The sequence below is a fragment of the Phalacrocorax carbo genome, chromosome 6 (assembly GCF_963921805.1).
Source record: "Phalacrocorax carbo chromosome 6, bPhaCar2.1, whole genome shotgun sequence".
NCBI classification, from domain to species: Eukaryota; Metazoa; Chordata; class Aves; order Suliformes; family Phalacrocoracidae; genus Phalacrocorax; species Phalacrocorax carbo.
Window position 1 is genome coordinate 53,107,097 of NC_087518.1, and position 21,670 is coordinate 53,128,766.

Consider the following 21,670-nt stretch of genomic DNA (forward strand, 5'->3'; position numbering starts at 1 on the left):
TCCTAGCGGAGTAGGTCAGCGTCACGTGGCAGCGAGAGGCGCTGCCTCCCGGCCGCCCTCGGCCGCTTCTTGCTGGCCCGGAAGCAGATCCCCCGCCGGTCTCCTACCGGCCGCCGGTGCGGGAAAGGGACGACCCGTGGTGCCTGCCCCGGCCCTCGGCAGGTAGCCGCGGGCGGCAACAGCAGGGCTGCCGCGCAGGGGGACCTGACCCGCGCCCGGAACGGTGCGCCCGCCTTCGCCTGGGCGGTGGCGGTGGGGATGGGAGCCGAGGTGGGCGGCGGCGGGGCTGGGGTTCGCCGCCCCTGGGAAGGTGGCTGGGCCCCGCTCCGTGTCCCGCGGCGGGGAGGGGTTCCTGCCCTGAGGGGACGCTCCGGGGCATCACGTCCTGCCGGTGGCCGCGGCGGATTTCCCTCCGCCGGCCGTTAGCGCTGTGCCGGCCCGCCCTTGTCTGTCACCTCACTCCGTGCCACGGCCGCGGCGCGGTGGGTGCCTGGCGTCAGGGGCTTCGCCTTGGGTCTAGTATCAGGGGGTAAGGGGGAGGTTACGCTAGGCTACAACGTTTAATCTTCATCGTGTAACTGCACAAGAATTGAAGCTCTGCATGGCATAAACTTTTTCTGGCTGTTCTCAAATCTTTTATCTATTTTAGCCGGCAAATACGTTCTGTCAGCACCAGCGATCCTAGAAACAGGGTTGTTTCCGTGTATGGTTTGGAGGATATAACTACTGAACTGCCAGCTAATCAAGGCAGACTGAGTCCCCTGTAGCTCCTGGTTATATATATACAGGTCTCAGCACGGAGCGGTTGGAATGAACGAGGCCTAAGCTGAGCCAGCAACTTTGCCATCTTCTCTTTAAGCCCAAGTCTTACTCAGAAACATCAATGAAACAAGTCATGTACCTGCTACATAGCAGACTTGAGCTTGTAGAAGAAAGCTCTCCTGTGCTTTTATTGCATAATTTAGTATGTGTCCTTTGTTTGACAGAGTATTCCAGAGTCTGGCTGTGACTGTTTTCAAGATAGTTCCACTTAATGAGGTTATGGGAGAGAAGTAGCCATGTCAGAAGAAGCTGTTACTGAGGCACGATTTTCTCTTAAGACAGTAGCTTTACGGGTATTTCATCTTCCCCTTTCTTGGTATTATTCTCTTAACCAGGTAATATATACATTATCTGAATATTGTCACTTTTGATATACGTTTTGAAGTTCAAGTGCAATGTTGTAATTGCTCTTCTGAGCTTAATATAAGTTAAATTTATACAGAATGTGTTGATTTTTAGTTTATTTAGAACACTGAACTGAAATTAGTGTTTTTTTCCTTTTTCCTGCTAATTAATGCTTAGTGCATCATCATACATCTGACTGAAGAGATTACTTTATCTGCAGTGTCCGTATGTCTTTGTTTTGCAGTAGTACAATGATTCTTATCAAATCAAATATCAAAATCCTCAGGTTGTCTTTTTTTTTGTAGATTTCTTTTGGTATTTAAAAACCAAACAACTGTCATGAAATTTTGAAAAATATTGAGTGTGGCCTGAAATAATTTATAGATTAATTTGGTGAGTGGTGCTGGCAATCTGAATGATAATTAACTAATGCAAATCAAAAATCCATTGTTCTAGTTTTCCAGTCACTTCTGTTAGATTAAATAAGAGGCACATGACCAAAGCAAGGCAGTGATTCTTTAAAAACAGGCTGGTTTTTGAACCCGTTCACTTCTTTTTGTTGGTTTTGTTTGTGTGTTTTACTTACGGAAAGATCTCCAAAGAAAATCTTAAGGCTCTGTTAATCACATTATTTCCTTCTATAGATGGTCCAGGAGTTAGTTATTTTTATTTTCTTTCACTGGTATTATAGGTTAGTTTTCACTGTACAAATAGCAACACAGATAGCAGTCACTCAAGTCTGAGCAAAGAGTACATTAAGAGCTTAGTTTTCAGGTTGACAAAAGTAATTGTGAAGCTGATACTCCTTGTCTGCAGGGAATCATAAGATTTGTCCCTAGAGCACCTTCATGTCAAAGACAGGGAGGAGGAGATGTAGTTGTGTTGTAGAGATGCAGAGAAGAGAGGTGTCAGTTGTCCATAAGTACATATGTGATAAATGGTAGAGAGAAATAAGTCAGAATTACTTGAGAAAATATTAAGGCTTCAGTCAGATCCCTCAGAGAATAAATTTCTTGAAGAGTGAGCCATATTCTGATGCCATAATACACAGGAGAGAAAAAAAGGTTTCTAGTTGGCTGCACAAAATATGGTCCAGTAGTTTTTTTCCATTCTGTGTATGCTGAATCGTTGACAAGGACAATTAAAATAAAAAGAATATTTCTAATTAGGAATGGCAATAATACTTTTTTTAAAAATAGATATTAGCAGGTCCTAATAAAGTTCTGCTTTTAAACCCTATGCCTTTAATATGACTGTATTTTATTTCTATTGAATTGGATGCTTGTAAGCAAAAGATATGTCATTTTTCACAATTGCATGTAAATGTTTTTCAAAGTTTTGCTGCATGTAAAACCAGAATGAGATATTCTCAGTCTTAGCTGCATCTGATTATTGTCACACTTTTTCTGTATTTATGATACGTAAAAATTCTCACTGCAAGATCACTGATTTCTTTTTTACATTGCAGCATATTCACATCCTTTTTAAATACCATGTGCAACTCCACTAGGTGCAACTATTAACTTCCCCCTACTTAGAGGTTTCCATTGCACTGTTGATTTATTTATGATAGTGCTTGTAGGCACAGACAAATTTTAAAAATCCACTTAGAGCTTTTTGAAACTTTAAGTCTAGCATTTTATTTTGTGAGCTTCAAGGTTTTAATTTCAGTTATTTGGTTATTAACTCTTTCCTGTCAAATACAATAGTCTTTTGTAAGTATGTGTTTGTGCTTTGTTTCAGGGATTTCCTTTTCCTCGCAGAGTACAGTGCTAGGCTTTTGGCCTTGGCCAAGATACAGTACCACTAAGGACAGGGTTCCCAACTCAAATGTGTTTGACTTGTTGATTGCAAACTCCATGCAAAGCAAAGCTTTCAATGCTTATTTAAGTTACCCAGCTCTGATAGTATTAACCAATTGTACAGCAACCAGGGACTGCCCGAGTGTGGCCAACTCATATGAGGAAACATGTTACAGAAACACCATATTAGCCCCAAGGACTGCAGATCTGGTTTTCTCCTAGCAGTCTGTTTCTCAAGCAGCATAGATTTCCTAAAGCTTTTGCGAACGTGGACTCTAGTTTCCAGTTAAGGGACTCTTTTCTTCCTCATATATCTTCTCACTTTGAATTTTATAAACCTTGTTAATGTCTTTTACTTCCAGTTCCTTGTGTATATGGTTCTTATTTGCTAATTTAAATTTTTGTAAACCTATGACTGATCTATGTCCAAAATAAAATGTAACAATTAAAAAGAAACTGGTTTATTTAGAGAAATATGTTTAAATACACGTTCTTCCAAAATTGAAACACCTTTCAGTATTTTTTTGCTGTTAGAGAATTAATTGAAGCCCTGCATTGTCCTGGCATGAAAAAAGAAATAATAATAAAAAAGATGTTTGTATGAAAGTCTTTGCTTATGTCCCCGCAGTTCGTGGATTTGCAATATACCTTCTAGTTCTTGCTGCTGCAATATGCGTCTCAGTGCAGCCGCTCACTTTGTTGCACCAGCCGCTTGTAAACTCTCTCACCTACTGGCCACTGCAGATTTTGAGGAGCATTAGTCTGTGTCCTTAACTCAGAGTTGGTTGTTCCTCAAGCCGTGTAAGAGCAGCATCTCTTACCTCCCTCAGACAAGCTATAGCCTAGGTTGAACACACCAAAAGGAGGGTAGGAGGAAAGGTGGGAGTTACGCAGCACATATTTCAAATGAAATCACTCTCTCTTATTTTCAGATAAAGCTTTCCCCTGGGTTAAAAAAGCTGTTCACGGTAACAGCAGTGAGTGCGATATCTGTTATTTTTCTGGCCCATCACTTTAAAAGAAGACGTGGAAAGAAAAATAAGAAAGTGCCACCATGGGAGCCAAGTCATCTAGTATTAGAGTGTACCAAGGCAGCTGCATCAGAAAAAGGTACATGAAGGAACCCCCAAGGTTTTTTTTCCTTTGTATTCTTGGAGGGGAACAAAAGCAGTATGAAGGGATGGGTGTCTGTAACGCTGTATAGTAGTAAAACAAACTCTTCTCCTTTAATGCTGAGTAGGTTTGAATTGTTAAAGTAGAAATTGTGCAAATTAAAAACAAAATTACAGTGTTTTATAAATAAGCTGGTCTTGTTCTCAAAGCTGAAGTTTTAATTATGAATTTGGATTAAAACTTTTTTTATCAGTAGTATATTAGCAGTGGGGTTTGTGGTTCTTGTGGACATATCAATACGGAAAAAAGCAGATTTAAATTTTTATAGGATGGGAAGATAATTATGCTCAAATGCATGTTTATTGTTATAGACATTGTTCTAATTTGCAGTTTCTTGTATAGAACTGAAAATAAAAGAATAATTGTTGTTTGCTTCTAAACTGGATTTTATTTGAAAGAGTAAATGCAATTCTTGATAGGTCTTGCTACCAAAAGATAGACTGACTTTAAAGCTGCTGCAAACTCAAAACGTTTTATCTGTTAGGTTCTAGTTGTTCCAGTAGTCGGCAAAACTTGACCCTTTCTCTGAGCTCTGCCAAGGAAAAAGGATCTCAGCCTTCTATCTATGCAAACGGAGGACTTTTCAGTAAATACTCTGGTTCGGTTCAGAGTCTGGCCTCAGTAAGTAAAAGTGTGTTAAGGCTTTTGAATGTCTGTTAACTTGCACTGCATATGCACCTAATGGTTTCACTGAGCTGAAACAACTTTCCTGAACAAGCTGCACAGATGGCTAGAGACGCTGAGAAGGTCATTGTACTCATTACATAGTAAAACTTTCTAGATAGGTAACTTGGATGTAAAGTACTCTGAGAGGAATGTAGTTTTAAGGATACTTTGTATAACAACACTTCAAAATTTGTTTATTTTTTTTAAGGTTCAGAGTGCCACCTCTTGTCACAGTTGTGCTTGCGCCAATTCTAATTCCTGGGATAAACCCGATGAAGATGATATTAAGCTTGTCAATATCCCAGTGACCACACCTGAAAATTTATATTTGATGGGTAAGTTATAATAACAATATTCATCATCTACCAACAATGAACGTAAATAATCTCTTGGATTTGTGGCAAAGTGACGCAGAATATTATTGCGGTGTTCTTTCATAGTGTCCTGTGGGCATGTGTCTAAGAACATTTCCATTAAATAATGAAATCTTCCTTGATGTGGAGTCAGTTTTTTAAAATACATAATTTTATTCCTGTACTTGTAGTAAGCCATAGGGTTATTTTAAAAAGTAAATAGGAAAAAATACACTGAACGTTGTTGCTTTAATCATATTGTGAACTTCTTTATCTTATTAAAAAGGCAGATATGTCTCTATTTTTTTTAGAATGCAAATTGCTATTGTTTTAATAAGTTGCATCTCTGCTATAATCATGCTTATTAGCTACGTAGTTTCCTGTGACTCTAAAATGTGAATGCATATGGAAGCTGTGTATTTGATGGAATGGAGGTATTCCTGTCCCCCCCAGGTATGGAGCTTTTTGAAGAAGCGCTGCGTCGATGGGAGCAGGCGCTAACTTTCCGTAACAGGCAGGTTGAAGATGAAGCAATCTGTGGTTCCATTAAGCTGGGAGCAGGAGATGCAATTGCAGAAGAAAGTGTTGAAGTGAGTATATGCAATCTATAATCCACTGTTGCTTCCCTGACTATTCGTTGCATTTTGTTACCTGAATCTTTTCAACTTCTAATTCAGTTACCAAAACTTGAGAATTAATTCAAATTTCCGATTTAGTGACATTGCATTTAAAGGAGAACTAACTTTGTTCCTTTTGATTTTTTTTTTGATTGGTTATTAGGAGGAAGGGGAATTAGCTTGCTTTATTTTTCTGGCAATTGCTGTTGCATCAGTGTTTGCTTCTGAATGGTATTATCAAGCTACCAAGCACACTAGTTCTCTGCACAAAATCTCTTGGGCCATTCCTTTTTTATGACTGTGTGAGAGGATATCTGCTTAGCAAAGATAAAGGTCTTGGGAAAGATTATGAAATTATGAATATTCAGAAATAATGTGCTTGAACTTTATTTGTATTTCTTTGTTCTTATGACCTAAATGCTAAAAATATATTTTGAAATAAAGATACACCAGTATGATTTTCATTCTTTCTAGTGCAGTAAACTTCACAGAGAATTTTAAAGTATTTTGAAACGTAGGTTTTATTTTTATTATAATAAATAAAATACATGCATGCTTAGAAAAGTGTGTATGTTCTGGATGTTGAAGTATTCATGTGGCAGTGTCCTTGTGCGGTTTGTAGGAAATTAATGTGGCACAGTGAGCTCTTTGAAGGGTTAATATTCTTAGATTTTACAAAGGCATCTTACAGACTGTAAGTGACAGAAAATCATCTAATGTCTGTCTTCTTGCAGGATATCATTAGTGCTGAATTCATTCATAAGCTTGAATCCCTTCTTCAAAGAGCTTATCGGCTTCAGGAGGAGTTTGAGGCCACCCTTGGGGTCTCTGATCCTGCTTCTCTAGCTAATGATATTGGTGAGTACTCCTATTTTATGTTTTTATCAGCTGAGCAGAATTATATGTATAAGTAAATAAGTGGAAAAAAATTCAGGTCTTTACATAATTATGTAATGGTTGATGTAGTGCTTGCATTTTAGATAAGAATGGACTGAGAGGAAATTTTTTTCCTTGTGGCTTGTCAGTATACTTCAGAATTTTCATAATACTTCTCTAAGTTTCTGTTAACTCGGGTATTTAAATATTTATGCAGTAAGAACGTAGGACCCTTTCTATAACATGGGTGTATTAGAGCATTTCAAAAGAAGTTATGTGTTTTGAACTGTAGTATTGTGTATGCATGTGCTGGGTTGTTTTACCTACCATAGTTAAAAAAAGTTTTACAAAGAAACCAAAATCAAACCAGAAAGACTTAGCCTGGAGCAGATATCCATCACCAAAGCTCTTACTCCCTGTGATTGAAATTTATCAGTTATGAGTGACTAAATCCAGGATGCTATAATGGCAAAATAAGAATAGTTGCTGCCAGACTTGTTGACTAAATACAGATAATTTATTATTTTTATTTTAAAAATTGGCTTAAGATATTCTTAAAGACTGATACTATTACACACTTCCATAATTCAAGATCAAGCATCTGATTTAAAATAACTGTCACATCATAAAGGCAGACATGTTCTGGGATTTGTTTTAGTCTGTAGCCTTGTTTGTTAGGCTTCAGCCTGACTGGCACAAGGTGGCAGTACTCTCATCTCTTAGCCCTCGTGTTATCCTGCAACTACTAAATACAGCTCAGAGGAAGGCAGGTATTAAATTTAGATTGGAGCTGTCTTTCTGACATATCTACGTACCCCTGTTAACGTAATTCTTAAAGCAGAAAAGCGTTTGGGTGTTATGTTTTGGTGTCTGAAATCTTAAGCTCTATAGTTGCAATGTCTATCCATTATTAAATTAGGTGCTTATTTGTAATTTCTATCTTCAGGCAAAATTAATAAAATGGTATTCAAAGGACTCAGTGTGATGTTCAATGTGTTTAGTTATTGTTTTGCTTGGTTACCCTGGAAGTATTTTGAACTGATATTTTATTTTTTAGATGTGATAACTTGATTCTTGTTTAGCAAGAATGTTCTGAGAATTGAATTCCTTTCAAATGCCCTTTGTAGAAATAATTTGTGATCCCTTGAGCAGATGTCTGTTACTTTGTTATGAATATTATTTGTGCTGCCCCAGATGAGTGAGGAAAACAAGTAATGAAGTTAGTGAGTAGTGTTTTCACCGTTCAGGATTTGGGGCTTTTTCATCACTATCTTGAATTTGTGGCTTGAACAGCAAGTAATACATTAGAGAATGCTTCACTTTTTCAGAATGCTATTTTAGAATGTAAACAGATCAACATAATCTCAAATGCTGGCGCTTGGAAGATTTAATACAGAGGATGGTTTTGTTCAATATTTGATATGAAAACATTTAATCACTCAAAATTTCTTAGATAATTTATTTCCCTGTAAGACGTGACACTGAGTGTAGTGTACGAATGTTTGAAGTAGGGTGTTTTTGCGACTGACCTTTTTTGGTAACTTTCATGGGGAGAGACAGAAGAGTACGTTTGGGAGAATCCTAGAGGCTCCCTGAGAAGTTTATTTCCCACCTTCCCCCCCCCCCCTTTTTTTTTTTTATTAATTTGGAAATCTAGTGAAAGAGAAGGAAAGCTGCTGTCAACAAACTTTCCTTTACTACAACGAAACGTACATATTAACATGTAATACTTATTTTGTGTCACTTCTGTCCAAAGCTTTGTATTACTCTTTTAGGAAGTAAGGAGTATAAATACTGATCACTTTTTCCCTTTTTGTGTGTGTGCGTGCACACGTGTGCACGTGCGTAGATTAAGAACCACAGTAAAGGAAGGGTTCAAGAGCAACAACTATAAGCAAGTCCAAGAAAATCATGAAATCCGAGTGGCCAAAAGAAATAAAGATGGTACAGCATTCTTTACGCTACTGAGAATAATACCCTACTCCAAAAAAAAAAACCAAAACACGCAGTTCTGAACAGAAACAGAAATTAAGGTGCCTCTGTTCTGTACTTGAAATGAATCGGGAATGTGTGTATGTCTTTGACACTGACAGGAATGCATATCATTTGTGGCAAAAGAGGCAGCATCTGCTAAATCAGAATCAGTAGTCCTGGATGATTTATACCCAAAACTTCTTAAGGAAACTAGATAAAGAAAGCACCCTAATCCATTACTATGCACTAATCTTGGAAAGTGAAAAATGTTCCAAATGATTGGGAAATTGCCAATTTAGTTCCTAATCTTAAAAAGCAAACAGACAACCCCAAAACTCCATCACCCTAGTTAAGCCTCATACCTGTGAGGCAATAGAGTTGCTAATTATGAGTTCTGTTACCACAGGCAACATAATAAAAGGTGTAATCAGTGGCAGTTGATACAGTTTCATAGTAGCTAGTTTTTCTTGGACTGTAGGTTTTTGAGAGATGTGCGATTTGGGGGATTGATACAGCACACATTAGATGATAATAGTAAGCTCACTGACATGAACATTTGTTTATACTTCTGCCCGCTGTTAAGGGAAAGGTTTTCTTTCTCAGGGGGATGTTTGGTCAAACACTGTAATTTTATCAACCGTGTAGTTGATAAAATAACTTGTAGAGCTGGAAGTTGATTAAAAAATGATCATTTAGGGCATTAAAAGCATTGAATTATTGAAAAGGAAATGTTAGTAATACTGATCTGAATTATCTGTTTAAATTGATACAATCTAACAAATTACATTTGAGCCCAGACAAGTATGGGTTGTACATGTAGATGGGAGATTTTTAAAAGAAAAATAATGAAGAAACACTCGGCATGCATTAAGAAAATTATGCATCACAGTCAGTGTAAATTCTCAGCACAGTGCTGTAGAAGACCATCGCTAACCTCTGGCTATGTGAAAAGGACAGCATTGGCATAGAGGCAGAGATATGACCTTGGTTTTGTATGGTTTTAGAATACTGTGTCCAGTTTTGTTGTTCATATTTCAGAAGATACAGAAGTGCTAGAACAGCACAAAACAAGCCATAAAAATGATCCGTGTGTTGGGGAAAAAAGCTAATATGTGGCTTAAGTTGCGTATGTCCAGCTCCTTAATGAAGAAAGTGCTGAGAGGTGACTTACTTGTTCTGAATAGCTACTTACACATAGAAAAGGTATGTGGTGCTGGGGAGTTTAGAGCTTGTTGTCAGACATAACTAGATCCAGTTTCTGGTTGTTCAAGTGAAACAAGAAAAGTTCTGAAGTGAGTTGCCTCTGAAGCACATTGAGGGTATTTCAGTATTTTAGCCAGTTTGTTTGTTTGTTTGTTTTTACTGCTGTTTGAGGGATGTTTTTCTTCCTCTCTGAGAGGAAGGGATGGCTTGAGGGTAAATGGTCATTGTGGTCTTTCTGGCATTTCAGTGTTTCCCCTTACTACTGCTATTTTTTCTTCTTTTGTGGGCCTTGGAGTGAACAAGAAAAAGCCGTTGTGGTCCTTAATAGGTTCACAACACTTACAGCTTGTCATTAAAATGGTTATAACCAGATCTTTATGCATCAGGGTTTCCACTGTTGACCCACAATAGTAATCACAAGAAGTTTTGCTTTGTTTTTTCTGATATACATCATGGTGAGATATAGCTTGTGGATTTTTTTCCTGTTTTCTCCATCTGAAGCACTTGTGATTAGCCACAGCTGGAGACAGGACTCTGACAGTTGGACATGTGCTATCAAGTGTTATCAAAAGACTTGCTACATAAATATCTGACTAGCACTTCTTCTTCAGAAACCCTGGGTTATAATGAGCTCCAAATTAGGTCAGGAAGGAAACTTACAAAGGTAAAAATTTCTATGAATTCCTGGTTTTCAGCTTTCTCTGTAAAATCTGCCAAACTTCTGCAGCTCCTGAAACCACTCTCTCCCTTATTTGTCTGCTAGTCACAGGTGTTGCTCCTTTCCAAAACCTTTACATGTTATTCTTCCCCGGTCATCATTTCCCTTTACCTAATCAAATTAAGACCTTAGTGCTGCCATTGAGTGATCAAGCCACAGACTTGCTTTTCATTTTGAGATCCCACTTACTAGTTGAAGTTGGTTGGCATGATAAACAATTTGCCAACCAGCTTTGAGAAACAGCCTTCTGGAGGAGACTGTGCTTGAGAAAAGGAGGCTTAGAGGGGATCTCATCAGCATGTACCAGTACTTAAGGGGTAGCTACAAAGAAGATGGAGACTCCCTTTTTACAAGGAGTCACATGGAGAGGACAAGGGGGGATGGACACAAATTGCTCTTGGGGAGATTCCAACTGGACACCAGAGGAAAATTTTTCACAGTGAGGACAGTCACCATTGGAATAATCTCCCCAGGGAAGTGGTTGACTCAGCCATGTTGGTCACTTTTAAGATTCGGCTGGACAGGGTGCTGGGCCATCTTGTCTAGACTGTGCTCTTCCTAGAAAGGTTGGACTAGATGATCCCTGAGGTCCCTTCCAACCTGAGATTCTGTGATTCTAATATGCTACATGGGGGAGTCAGTATTGAGTTACCTGGGGCCCTGCTGGAATAGAGTAGCTTGTCACTGCAACTACTGGCTTTCATGTTGAGGCCTGAAGTGCTTCTTTTCTGTCTGCTGTGACAGGTAAAAGGTGACTTGTCAGAGCAGGCAATCATCACTTGAAGTGGTTGCGTGCTGTAGTCTTAATTGCCTTTTTTTTGATTCTTGTTGCGTAAATTAGCATCTCCAAGTGCTTTTTTTACCCCCTAGTAATATGTAAATTATCTATTTCTTTTCTTCCAGATATTTCTAAATATTCAACTTCTAGCAGTGCAGAAGATAGAGGTATAAATAAATAGCTTTTCCCCCTGTGGGTAGAATTCTATTAATAGTAATAATACAAATAATTGCAAATTATAATTTTCAACTCTGTAAGCTATTGTTGAGTTATAAACGATGAATACAGCCCTGGAAGACTTGCATTTTAAGTAGAAGAAATAATGGAATGCAGTTACGTTTATTGTTGTTGCATTCTCCACTGGACTTTCAGAATTATCACATAAACCAGAAAGCTAAAATAGGTTTTCTACAGGAGAAATATTTCTGGACGTGAAATTAAAACAAATATGTAGAGCTGAACTGCTGCTGGTTTTATTCTGATCCTTTTAGGACTGTGGAACAACGTGGGAAGCCTAGAAACAGGCTTTCCTGTGTCAGGCATAAGCTGCACTGAATCAGGAAGGAGGCAATTGGCAGAAAACTGTGAAATAAAATATTCGTCTTGTTATTTCTGCATGGTGAATGTGAAGGGGTAGAGGGTTAAAAGCTTCCAATACTTTCTGTAGTCTGTCCTTGAAAAAGAGTTCTTTTTTTTTTTTTTTTTTTTCCTTTTTAGATCTTTTCTAGCAGACTGAAATGTTAGTCGAGCTAACTTGGGAGGAATGCAAAGAGTTAGGAGAGAAACAATAGCTTTACTTACGAGCAGAATTGCAGGTCAGAGGGGAAAATTCTCAAATTGTAGGGTTCCTTGTCAGTACTGAATTCCTAATACTTCATATTATTATTTTGATTTCTACTGTAAAAAGAAATGCTGGCACTCAAACTAATGGTGACTTGTGTACACTGGCCCTTAAACTTTTTGAAAATAGTATTAAAGCCTACATATTGATTAATTTTTTCTTTTTAAAATATTTACTTTTTCTTTTATATTAATTACACAATTTAAAACAAATTAATTGTTTGAGCTACTGCAGTAAAAGATATCGCACAAAGGTCTGTGTTGTTGGATGGTTTTGTTGGAAGGTTCGTCTGTTTCTTTTTTTAATTTTCTTCTCACACTCAAAGATATGCTTGGCATTTTGGACAGAATAAGCACAGCCTTTAACCTACCGACAAAACTCTTTGGAGAACATATTTACATACTAGAAACCTTTTCTCCAGCTGCTCTTAAAAAAAAAAGAAAAAAAAACAACAACAAAAAAATCTTTGTATAATCAATGAAGCTGTTGAAAGCTCATTTTTATACATTTTATTAACACAGACTTCTGTAATGCTTTACTGTCCATGGATGAAAATCTAGGGCCTGTATTTTCCCTCCTGCTTCTGAAATGTTAATGGAAAAATTTTAGTTTGAGAGTATTATGTTTTATTTGGTTACACACAAGAAACGTTTCTAACTCTCAGGCTCCAATGAGGAGGCGAGCAATTTGTAATAATTCAGTGAATCGAGTGTGTTCTACTGGTACATACTATAAAATAGTTTCGAAGTAGCGTAACTTTTTATGATAGCTTGAAAACTGTTCCTTGAAGATAAATTTACATTAGGTGACCTCTTCATTTCTTGGAGAAGGACAAAACCTTTTCTTAGTGGCTGAAACAAAATTGAAATTGCAACAAAAGAAAACAATAGTTTTTTTTTTCTAAGCGTGGAAATATATTCATCCCAAGAAATGCTCTTGTAAAGGAAAGAAAACAATATTACTAAGTCTGAAAAAAAGCCCAGAAAAGTTATTCCAATCCTATTTTTAAAAAAATAATGCATATTTTGAACATAATTCAGCTATTGCAATTTTTGGAAGTTCAGTAACTGCTGAAGCATACTGCTTTTTGCTGTGAGGTCTTTTGTATTGCAACTTAATGCTGTAACTCCTTATTTCTGACTCACAATAGATACTCAAAGGGCAGATATTTGAATTGGATAGTATGTGTTCTGCTATCAATAATATTTAAGACTTTCCTTTGAAGGTATATTTGCCAATATTAATAATGCTTTCTTTCTAAATAGCCTTCAGAAAAATTCTTTAACAGAAATCACCTAAGCACAGGATGTTGAATAGTAGAGTCAGATTGGTAGTTAAAAGTGCAACTTAAAATTGCAAACAAAACTATTTCTGCAAATGTTGTGTCTATGAGAAGATTATAATGCTTAGCTTTCTCAGCAATACTCTTAGTTTTGGCAATACTATATTAAAAATGTAAAATAGCTTTGCATGGACCTGCAGTGAAGTTACTGGTACTGAAAAAGATTGGTATTTGATAATCTGTATCTTTATGTTGGAGTATATGTTTGTGTTTGTCTTGAAAGCTGAAGCTTAGATGCCATTTCATTGCATAGTAAAACAGATCAGCTGAAGTATTTTCAGCAGTGGCTCAACATAATCTGTTTTATTGTACACTGAACCAGCACTGGAGAACTCAAGGTTGCTTATTGTATGTTAGGCAGGGGGTGGTAGGGAAGAATTTTCCAAAAACACTTCCAATAAGATCAGAAGCAGAGTCAGTTTCTGATTTTTGAAGACCCTTGCTCCCATTTGCCCAACAGCTTTGCTCTTAGATCCAGCCGTGCAGGCTATTTATACACCTTGTTGCTTTTCCTTAAATGGCATCTCTGAAACCTGTCTTCTTTCTGTCCACACCAAAACTCCTGTTTAAACCCTTGTCTCTCTCACTTCTTGACTCCTGCCATGTTCTTATGTCCTGTCTTGTCCATTTAAAACATGCTTCGCTCACATGGACTTAACCGGTGTTTATAAAAATCACCTTTGCTCATTTTTCTGACTGGATTATTCCTTTCCCTTAAGCTGTCTCTCTCCCTCAGGAGCGTCTCTTCAAATGAAATGCAAGCTATTCTTCCTTGTAGCTCTAAAGGCCACTCATAATTGAGCTACCTGATTTAATTTCCCAGCCTTTGTTCAGCTAGCTGTTCCAATGCTTCCCTGCTCAGTCCTAAAACAATCCATCTGCTATATCTCAACTGTTTCTGCTTGTTCCTTACAACATGTGAGCAGCTGCAATTGTCTCTTTCCCACATCTCTTCTTAGCATGAGGCTCCCGGTTCCACAGTTACCCGGGCAAACTCTAATTACTTTCTCCCGCTTTTTCCTTTCTTTTCTGCCCATTAGCTTTAAATCCCTGATAAAAAGGGGGAAATATAATGAAGCTGTTTCAGTTCCTTACATGAGTAAAGAACATTTGGACAGCAGTTTATGCAGTTAGTGCTCCACAACACTACTCAAGTAGGACTAGTTAACGCACGCTGTATTATCTGTGTTTTATCACTTAGCCCACAACAGCAAACACACATGCCTAACACAACTTTAAAGGCATATTTTTTTGAGTGTTCCATTTGCATCTTTCTTTGTTGGCCGTTCTAGTGCTTAGATTTAGTCAATAGCGTCTCCATTTTTTAAAAACCTTTTAAAAATGTACACGTAGTTGCCTTCTTTTTGTGTAAAGAAGTGATCATTTTCCCTGCGTATCAGGGCTTGATTTAATAACCACTTGCCTTCATTTTGAACGCTTTCGAAAAGTGGTGTATGGAATAAGTGGAAACAGCCTTCCAAAGGCAGGAAGTTGCCTTTTTTTTTTCCTCGCTCTCACATGTTTTTGTGGTATATTCTTAACAAGTTACAGTTTACAAATTCTTTTTCTTACTAAAAAGGATGTATATACACTTAACTTCTATGTGTTTATATACATTGTGAGTATAAATGTTCCAGAGGCAGAAAAAATCATACCAGACAGATGGCAAGTAGTGAGGGCGGGAGAAGTGTTTATTTTTCTGGCTGGAGTATCGCAGTGCGAGGTTATATAAACTGATGATCAAGAACATGTTTTGGCCCATAAGGCTAATTCCTGTTTTAGAACTTCTAGTAAAACAATTTATTCTTGCATTAAAGTCTGTTTTTAAGAGAGGCTTGTCTGAAACATTCTTGGGCAAAATAAAGGAAGGAAAGCCATAATGGGGTGGGGGAGATAGACAGTGATAGTTTAGAGTTTGAAAAGTCTTCAAAGGTAATCAGCAGTCTTAGCTTGGTAGCTTAATTTGAAAGTGCAGAAATAATAACTTGAGCTTTTCTGATTGCTTTTGAGCACAATATCAAAGCGGAATATTGGCAGAATTGGATAAAATCAGCAAATGTAGCTCTCTGCATTAGACTTCCTCTATTAATTCAATAGTTCAGTTAGAACTAAAATGGATAAACTTCTGCCTGCAATTTATTTTTAAGGGCTTAAAATGAAAACATTGTGTCTGCCTGCACATGTGCAAAAGGGAACAACTTTTCTTAACTGATGTGTGTCTACTATGTTTAAATCTTGCTGCCGTTTAAGTCAAAGGCTCTGACCCATCAGCCTGGCATAAATGGTTGTAGCGTATCCACATAGCGCAGCCTTCAATGACTGCTAATTACTGGGCTTGTTATTTAGCAGTAGCCATACCCCATTGCTACATTAATACATGTTTATTTACCAGGTGTATGGTTTGTGGGGTTTTTTAACTGCTTGGCCTACAGCTGGGAGGCTCAGGTAGGTTGTGTAAGCATTTAATTCCTAAAGGCCTTTTTATATCTTACAAATTCCTTAAACTTTTCTTTCAGCTTGAAGCATTTCAAAGTTGAACCGTTATGTGGGAGGAAACCTATTTTTGTGGAAAGTTTTAGCAAAAGGTTCTTTGAACAATAACAACAGAGGGAGTAAAATTTATTATTTATGTGTCATTTTTCTCTCATGCATGTATTTGTGCAATTAATTACTAAAACTTACAAAAAATTAACTGGGTTTCAGATGTGTTTTGTTTTCCTTTTTGAGAGCTCAAGCTAAACTTTTTAACAAATTACTGTCAATTCTCCAGTTCTTTGTGGGATATCTGGTCTGTGCAGTATGTCCCACCTTACCTAATAATCCTGTTTGTAGCAAAGTGCTGTAGTGTAGCTGATTCAAGAGCACATGTCGGTCACACCATGCTTTATTCTCTCTACTGCTATTTAAAGCTGCCCTTGTTCTACATGCAGATATGCTGCAAGTATTTAAAGGTAAGCATATACAAATTTCCAGATACCCTAAACTATGTACATTCTTTATTATTCAAGCTTTGCTTTATTTTACTTTACTCTAATTTACCCCAGATAACTAATATATTGACCAGATAGCAGCTCTAACTACGTCTGAGTAGCTGCTAATCGGTGTCAAGCTATCTTCCAGGGTCAGGGTGCACTGATCATTACCTACATTATAATTCAAGTATTAGTATGTTGTTGCTAATGCATTTAGCAACCTTATAGTGTTATTAATTTGTTTCTAAATTGAAGTTTGTTAACTGTTGTTATTTAGTAAACTGAAGGTCCAGAGGAACAACTCTTCATTCACTACAACATTTTAAGGATTCTTATCTCATTCTTTCCTACTCTGGGGGGCAAGTGGAATGCAAGCAGGCCTCAATCAGTAGGGCACTTAAGATATTAAGTCTTATTGTTTAAAGTTAAGCATGTGTCTGGCTAATTTAGGTTCTTAAACTGTATGCTGTGTGCAGCTGGGTTTGCAGAAGCCAGTCACATTCCTGAGCAGTTTCACTGGGGTCTGCAGAATTCTGTAAGACAGATCTGCCCTGAAATTCAAGTGAAGACTAAGATTCTTGTGCTGCCCCTGCAGAGTTTGCCTGTGTCAAGCATGCTAGAGTCTCCATTCTGAATACAGAATCCAAATGTTAGACCAAGTCAAATATATATATTTGCATCTTTTGATGTGTATTTCACCAAGGATCACCAGTTGGTGATCTATATGTATAGCTGGTTTTGTCTTTCTATCCTTCTGTTAATTCCAGGGATAGAAAGATATCAATCTTTCTTTTCTGATACTGTCTTCATACAGGTAAGTGGAATTACAAACTGCTAGACTGCTTTTAATGGTAGAACAAATTAATATGTGGATTCCTTTTGTCTCACTTGCTTTGAAATGTCAACATCCCTGAAGCATAATATACTGGCTAAAGATAAACCTTCCCAGCAATCTTGTGTTTAAAATTTTACTTTGAAGAGAACATGTTGGATGGTTCCATACCCTCATGCTATGTCCAGCAAAATAGTCTATACAGTAGCATACTAAATTGTTTACTCTTTCCTTTTTTGTATAACAAATTAGTGAACTTTATAAAGCAACAAGTTCCAGGAGCTGAGCAACAGTTGCTGGTTGTTCTCATCCTTTTTCATCACTGCATGTGCTACTGTCTACTCTTCTATCAAGAGATGCACGGTGAGAAAACCAGAAAGGTGGCAGTGAACTGCCTTGGAAAGAATAAAGGGATACTAATAGTAGTGCACTTGTGTGAATGTTTTGCTTTAAGTACCCACTGATTTCAATAGGTTTACACAGGTGTTGTAGAACTGAGGCCAAAGAGATAAGTTCACCTACTTTTGAGACTCCTTTCTCAAGTCTAGCGAGAAGACTTTTGTACTTAACCTGCTTATGGAGGCCTCTGGCATAGGAAAGGTATTAAAGGAGCTAATTCTATATGTGTGAGCCTCAAAGTTAACCTTGTACTTCCTTCTCCTGTAAATACGACATTGCATTTTGAATCTTCTCTGCATCACAATGAGTTAACATACTATCACACTGAATATGGCTGAACAGACCATTCCATTGTCACTAGAAAGTGTCTGTGCAAAAATAGCAGTAGGTTGCTCTTGTTTTTAGGTTGTTAAGAACTAAGAAAAGGCAGTGACGTTCAAATCTGATGACTAAGGTATCTGGCAGTCTTCACAGTGCTGTGCTATAAATCCTCAGTGGACAGCCAATGTTTTAAAATAAGCAGCGCTGGAATTCAAACTAGGCTTTGCTGTGGACAAAATAGATGCGATGCTTTCTGAATTACAGAAGAATGGAGTACCCCTATGAAGAGGAAACAGTGATAGCTTTGTGTTGCACATCCATCTAAACAGGCTCTGCCCAGAAGAGACATCTGAGCAAACTTGATTGCCAGATCTTCTCTCTCAAATCAAATACAAATACAGAAATAGTTACCTAAACTATTAGACTTGAAAACAGGAGGGTGGTCAAAAATCAAATTCTTCTTTAAAGGATAGGGATTTAAACCTTAAAATCAGGGAAAATCCAGTGTTTTTTAGCTTCAGGATATGGAAAAGTTGCAGAAAATTGTAACCCTGTGTAAATGTAGAACCTTAAAATGTGCAGTTATGAATAAGTTTACATTTTCAAAGAAACAAAAAGCTGTACGATAGGGAGAGACCTAACAGTGACATGTAGTTTATGCAGGATATACATCTCAAATCTGTTTCAGGATCATATGTCTGTGTCAAGCAGAGAGTCAGAGCAGTAAACCAGTGAAGTGAACATATGCATACATTTATTTTGTTTACTAAGCTGATTTCTCAGCTGTCAGCACATACGATGTGTTAGTTCAGGTTATAAAATACACATTAGATGCTGCTTTATTTTCTTAAAGTTCAGATTTTGGCAATCTAGCACCACGTGTGTTTACTCTGCTTCTTCCTTGAAATTTGTATTGCAGAGCTCCTCATGGTGGGGTCTTTCTATTTTGAGATTTTGGTTCTGCGATAAAGCATGCCACAATGATTCAGGGACAGCTTTCACAGGTCACATTGTCTATAACAAAATTATATCTCTAGCCTTTTGGTAATGTCGTTGCTTTAAAAAAATTGCACCTATCAGAAAATATTCCAATTCAGTTGTGAAATTTATAGAAGAGTTCTTTAGCAGATTTAAATCTTGAAAGAATCATTTGATTTATCCCCATTCCAGAACATCAAAGCTATATAACATTTACTTATACTCTTGAGTTGTTTAAAGTACCTGTGTCTATGGATTACAAGAAATAAATTATACTTAAATTCCTTTCTTAGGTATATTTGTTTTTTACTTGGAAAGACTAAAACGATTACTTATGCACAAGCATTTTGTGCTGTCTCTACCTTTGCTAGATGAGAGCATTCAAGGTGCTTGGTTTTACTGTTTTAGAGTATAAGAGCAGTAGCCATGTTGTTCACTGTTTTGTTTTATACATTATTAAACATGTGGTGCTCAGCAGATAATATACGTTTATGGACAAAGTCAGTATCTTGAAGGTCTGAAAATAATCAAATTATTATAAACACCCCAGAAATTGCTATGATTTCTTTCCAAAGTGGTGGAAAATCTCTTGAAGTTTATAAGGTTATTTCAGGCAGGTTGCATCTTTTTCCAGATGACAAATATTGCAAATCAGTACACCTCAGTTTTCAGGTGGATTTTATTGCTTATGTGTGTAAACTTAATGGATTGTACTTTTCAATTTTTGTATGAATTCTCTACTTATTTATATTTAAACATGAAGAATCTATTACTGACATCTCTACACATGCTTTTAATTCAGCTTTTAATTGTCTGGACTCCTTTTGTCTTAAAAATAACATCAAAGTAATAAATACAGAACACAGTGTGATTAAAGAACATCTGTGTTTTGCTCACCTAATTAGCATTATGCATCCAGTGTCTTGGAACATGGGCCTGTGTGAGAGTATTGTAGTGGAAGGCTTTCATGTGGACCCTGAAGATTATAGCTGTACTTTGAAACAGTTATTAAAGCTCTGTTGAGTCAACTTTTACTGAGGAAGTAAGACTTAGCCTTCTATTTGTCCAAAAGCAGATTATTCTCTGCATGAAAACTACTAAGGTATTTGTTAAGGATGTAATTGGAAGGTTCAGTAGTTAGCTCAGTCAAAGCTTACCTTGAAAAAGGTCTGTGAGTACTAGGAGGAAGGTGAAATTGCAAATACTAAGTACTTGGTGCTGTCCCATACTCTATTTTCCCCAGTTGCTCCTTTCCATTAGACCCCTGCTTTGGTTGCTGAGTTCCTAGTCAAATACTGGTGAGCAGAAGCTGTGTGTTCACAACAGGGGCCTGCTGGAGGTGTGAGCATGTACTGACAGCCGAGCTGGGTGATCGTACAGCACTGGAGTGTCTTTTTGTGGGTTTCATGGTGGGAAGAGTGTTTTGGTTTTTTTAAAAAAATATGTCACTTCAGTTTGCATCAGAGCAGTCCCAGCAAAGAACCATGAGACATGTTTAACTCGTCTCATGCTGATGTACTGGTAGAACACAAGATTTGGTTAGATATTTTTAAAATATCCTGACCTGAAATATATTTTTATGCTGAAGTCAATAACAGCTTTGTTCATATACAGTGAGGTGAGATGCCTCCAGCTATAGGCACTTTCTTGAACCCAGGCATTTGTGATACTGGAGAATGTAAACATATCATTTAACAATAACTGTTAAATCCAGAATGGACTGTGCGGACACTCTGCTCCATTCTTGGCTTGCCTTTCTTAACCTGTTGGTATATGACCCAGTCATTGGAAGGTGCTGTATGAAGGTTGGGTTTGTTTTCTTTTTATAAATACAACATAAAGTAAAATCCACTGCTTTCTAGGTGCATCCTGTAAGACTTCATGTAATACATTAGTAGCTACTTGGTAGGAGTGATGATTTTTTTTAGTGAATGTTCAGTCAACGCTCTCAGAGTTATGACTATTTATAACCGTAAATAAAGCTGCTTTTGGATGCTTCAGCAACAGTGGTGACAAACCATTGTGCCACTTGTGACTAGCTAGAAGACTGTGGCACATTCTCTTGAAACGGAATTATGTAGTAATTCATGCTTCTGTGGTCTCTGAACTTGATTATTTTCATTCCTTTGTCTAGGCATGAAGCCACACATCTAAGGGGCCTGACTAGCACGCAGCACAGTGGCTGACTGTGTGGTAGCCTGGCAGAATACTGGGACCCTGCTGCTCTTGGGACTTTTCATAAGTGTATTCCTTTGCAAGGTTTTCTCCTCATTAGAGTCTATCAAGTCTCTCCTTTCTCATCCTGTTTTCCTGCTCGTGGTGTGTAACTGCACTGATGTGCCACTGAAGTGGGAGGGCTGGGGAGAACAGGGAACCATGGCTTTAATGGTGGCAATTAGAACTAAATTCCTTAACTCCCAGTGAGTTCTTTGCCAGTGGGTAACTGCTTTCCTTTAACTCCTGCACATAAGTGCCAAACTCACTTGCGAACTCATGCCATGTGTCATTCAGAGTTGGAGGAAAGATAACATATATAAATGGTTTTCAAGATTCTAAAGCATTATGGGAAGGTGAATTCTTCCCAGCTGTGTGCTAAAAAAGTTAATTTTGTACAGTTCCATCTCTAAGGTCAGATTTTGCTCTGAGAGTTTAGAGAGT

The 21,670-nt window shown here is 37.6% G+C and overlaps 1 protein-coding gene across 9 annotated transcripts in view; it reads left to right on the top strand.

Moving 5' to 3' along the window:
• The window catches only part of MIGA1 (mitoguardin 1), a 43,015-nt gene that overhangs the window by 129 nt on the left and 21,216 nt on the right, over nucleotides 1–21,670 (top strand). For 2 of the 9 annotated variants that reach the window (XR_010373455.1, XM_064455346.1), the window contains exons 1-7: nucleotides 44–223; nucleotides 987–1,157; nucleotides 3,902–4,079; nucleotides 4,627–4,763; nucleotides 5,017–5,143; nucleotides 5,615–5,751; nucleotides 6,513–6,636. Coding sequence is in view for 8 of the 9 variants with exons in the window: in XM_064455346.1 (XP_064311416.1) it covers nucleotides 1,059–1,157; nucleotides 3,902–4,079; nucleotides 4,627–4,763; nucleotides 5,017–5,143; nucleotides 5,615–5,751; nucleotides 6,513–6,636 (802 nt within the window). In the remaining variant the exon portion in view is untranslated. Of the gene's footprint in view, nucleotides 1–41; nucleotides 271–986; nucleotides 1,158–3,901; nucleotides 4,080–4,626; nucleotides 4,764–5,016; nucleotides 5,144–5,614; nucleotides 5,752–6,512; nucleotides 6,637–21,670 lie in introns of those variants that run through there. The other 7 variants (XM_064455348.1, XM_064455347.1, XM_064455345.1 and 4 more) reach the window with 6 other exon arrangements.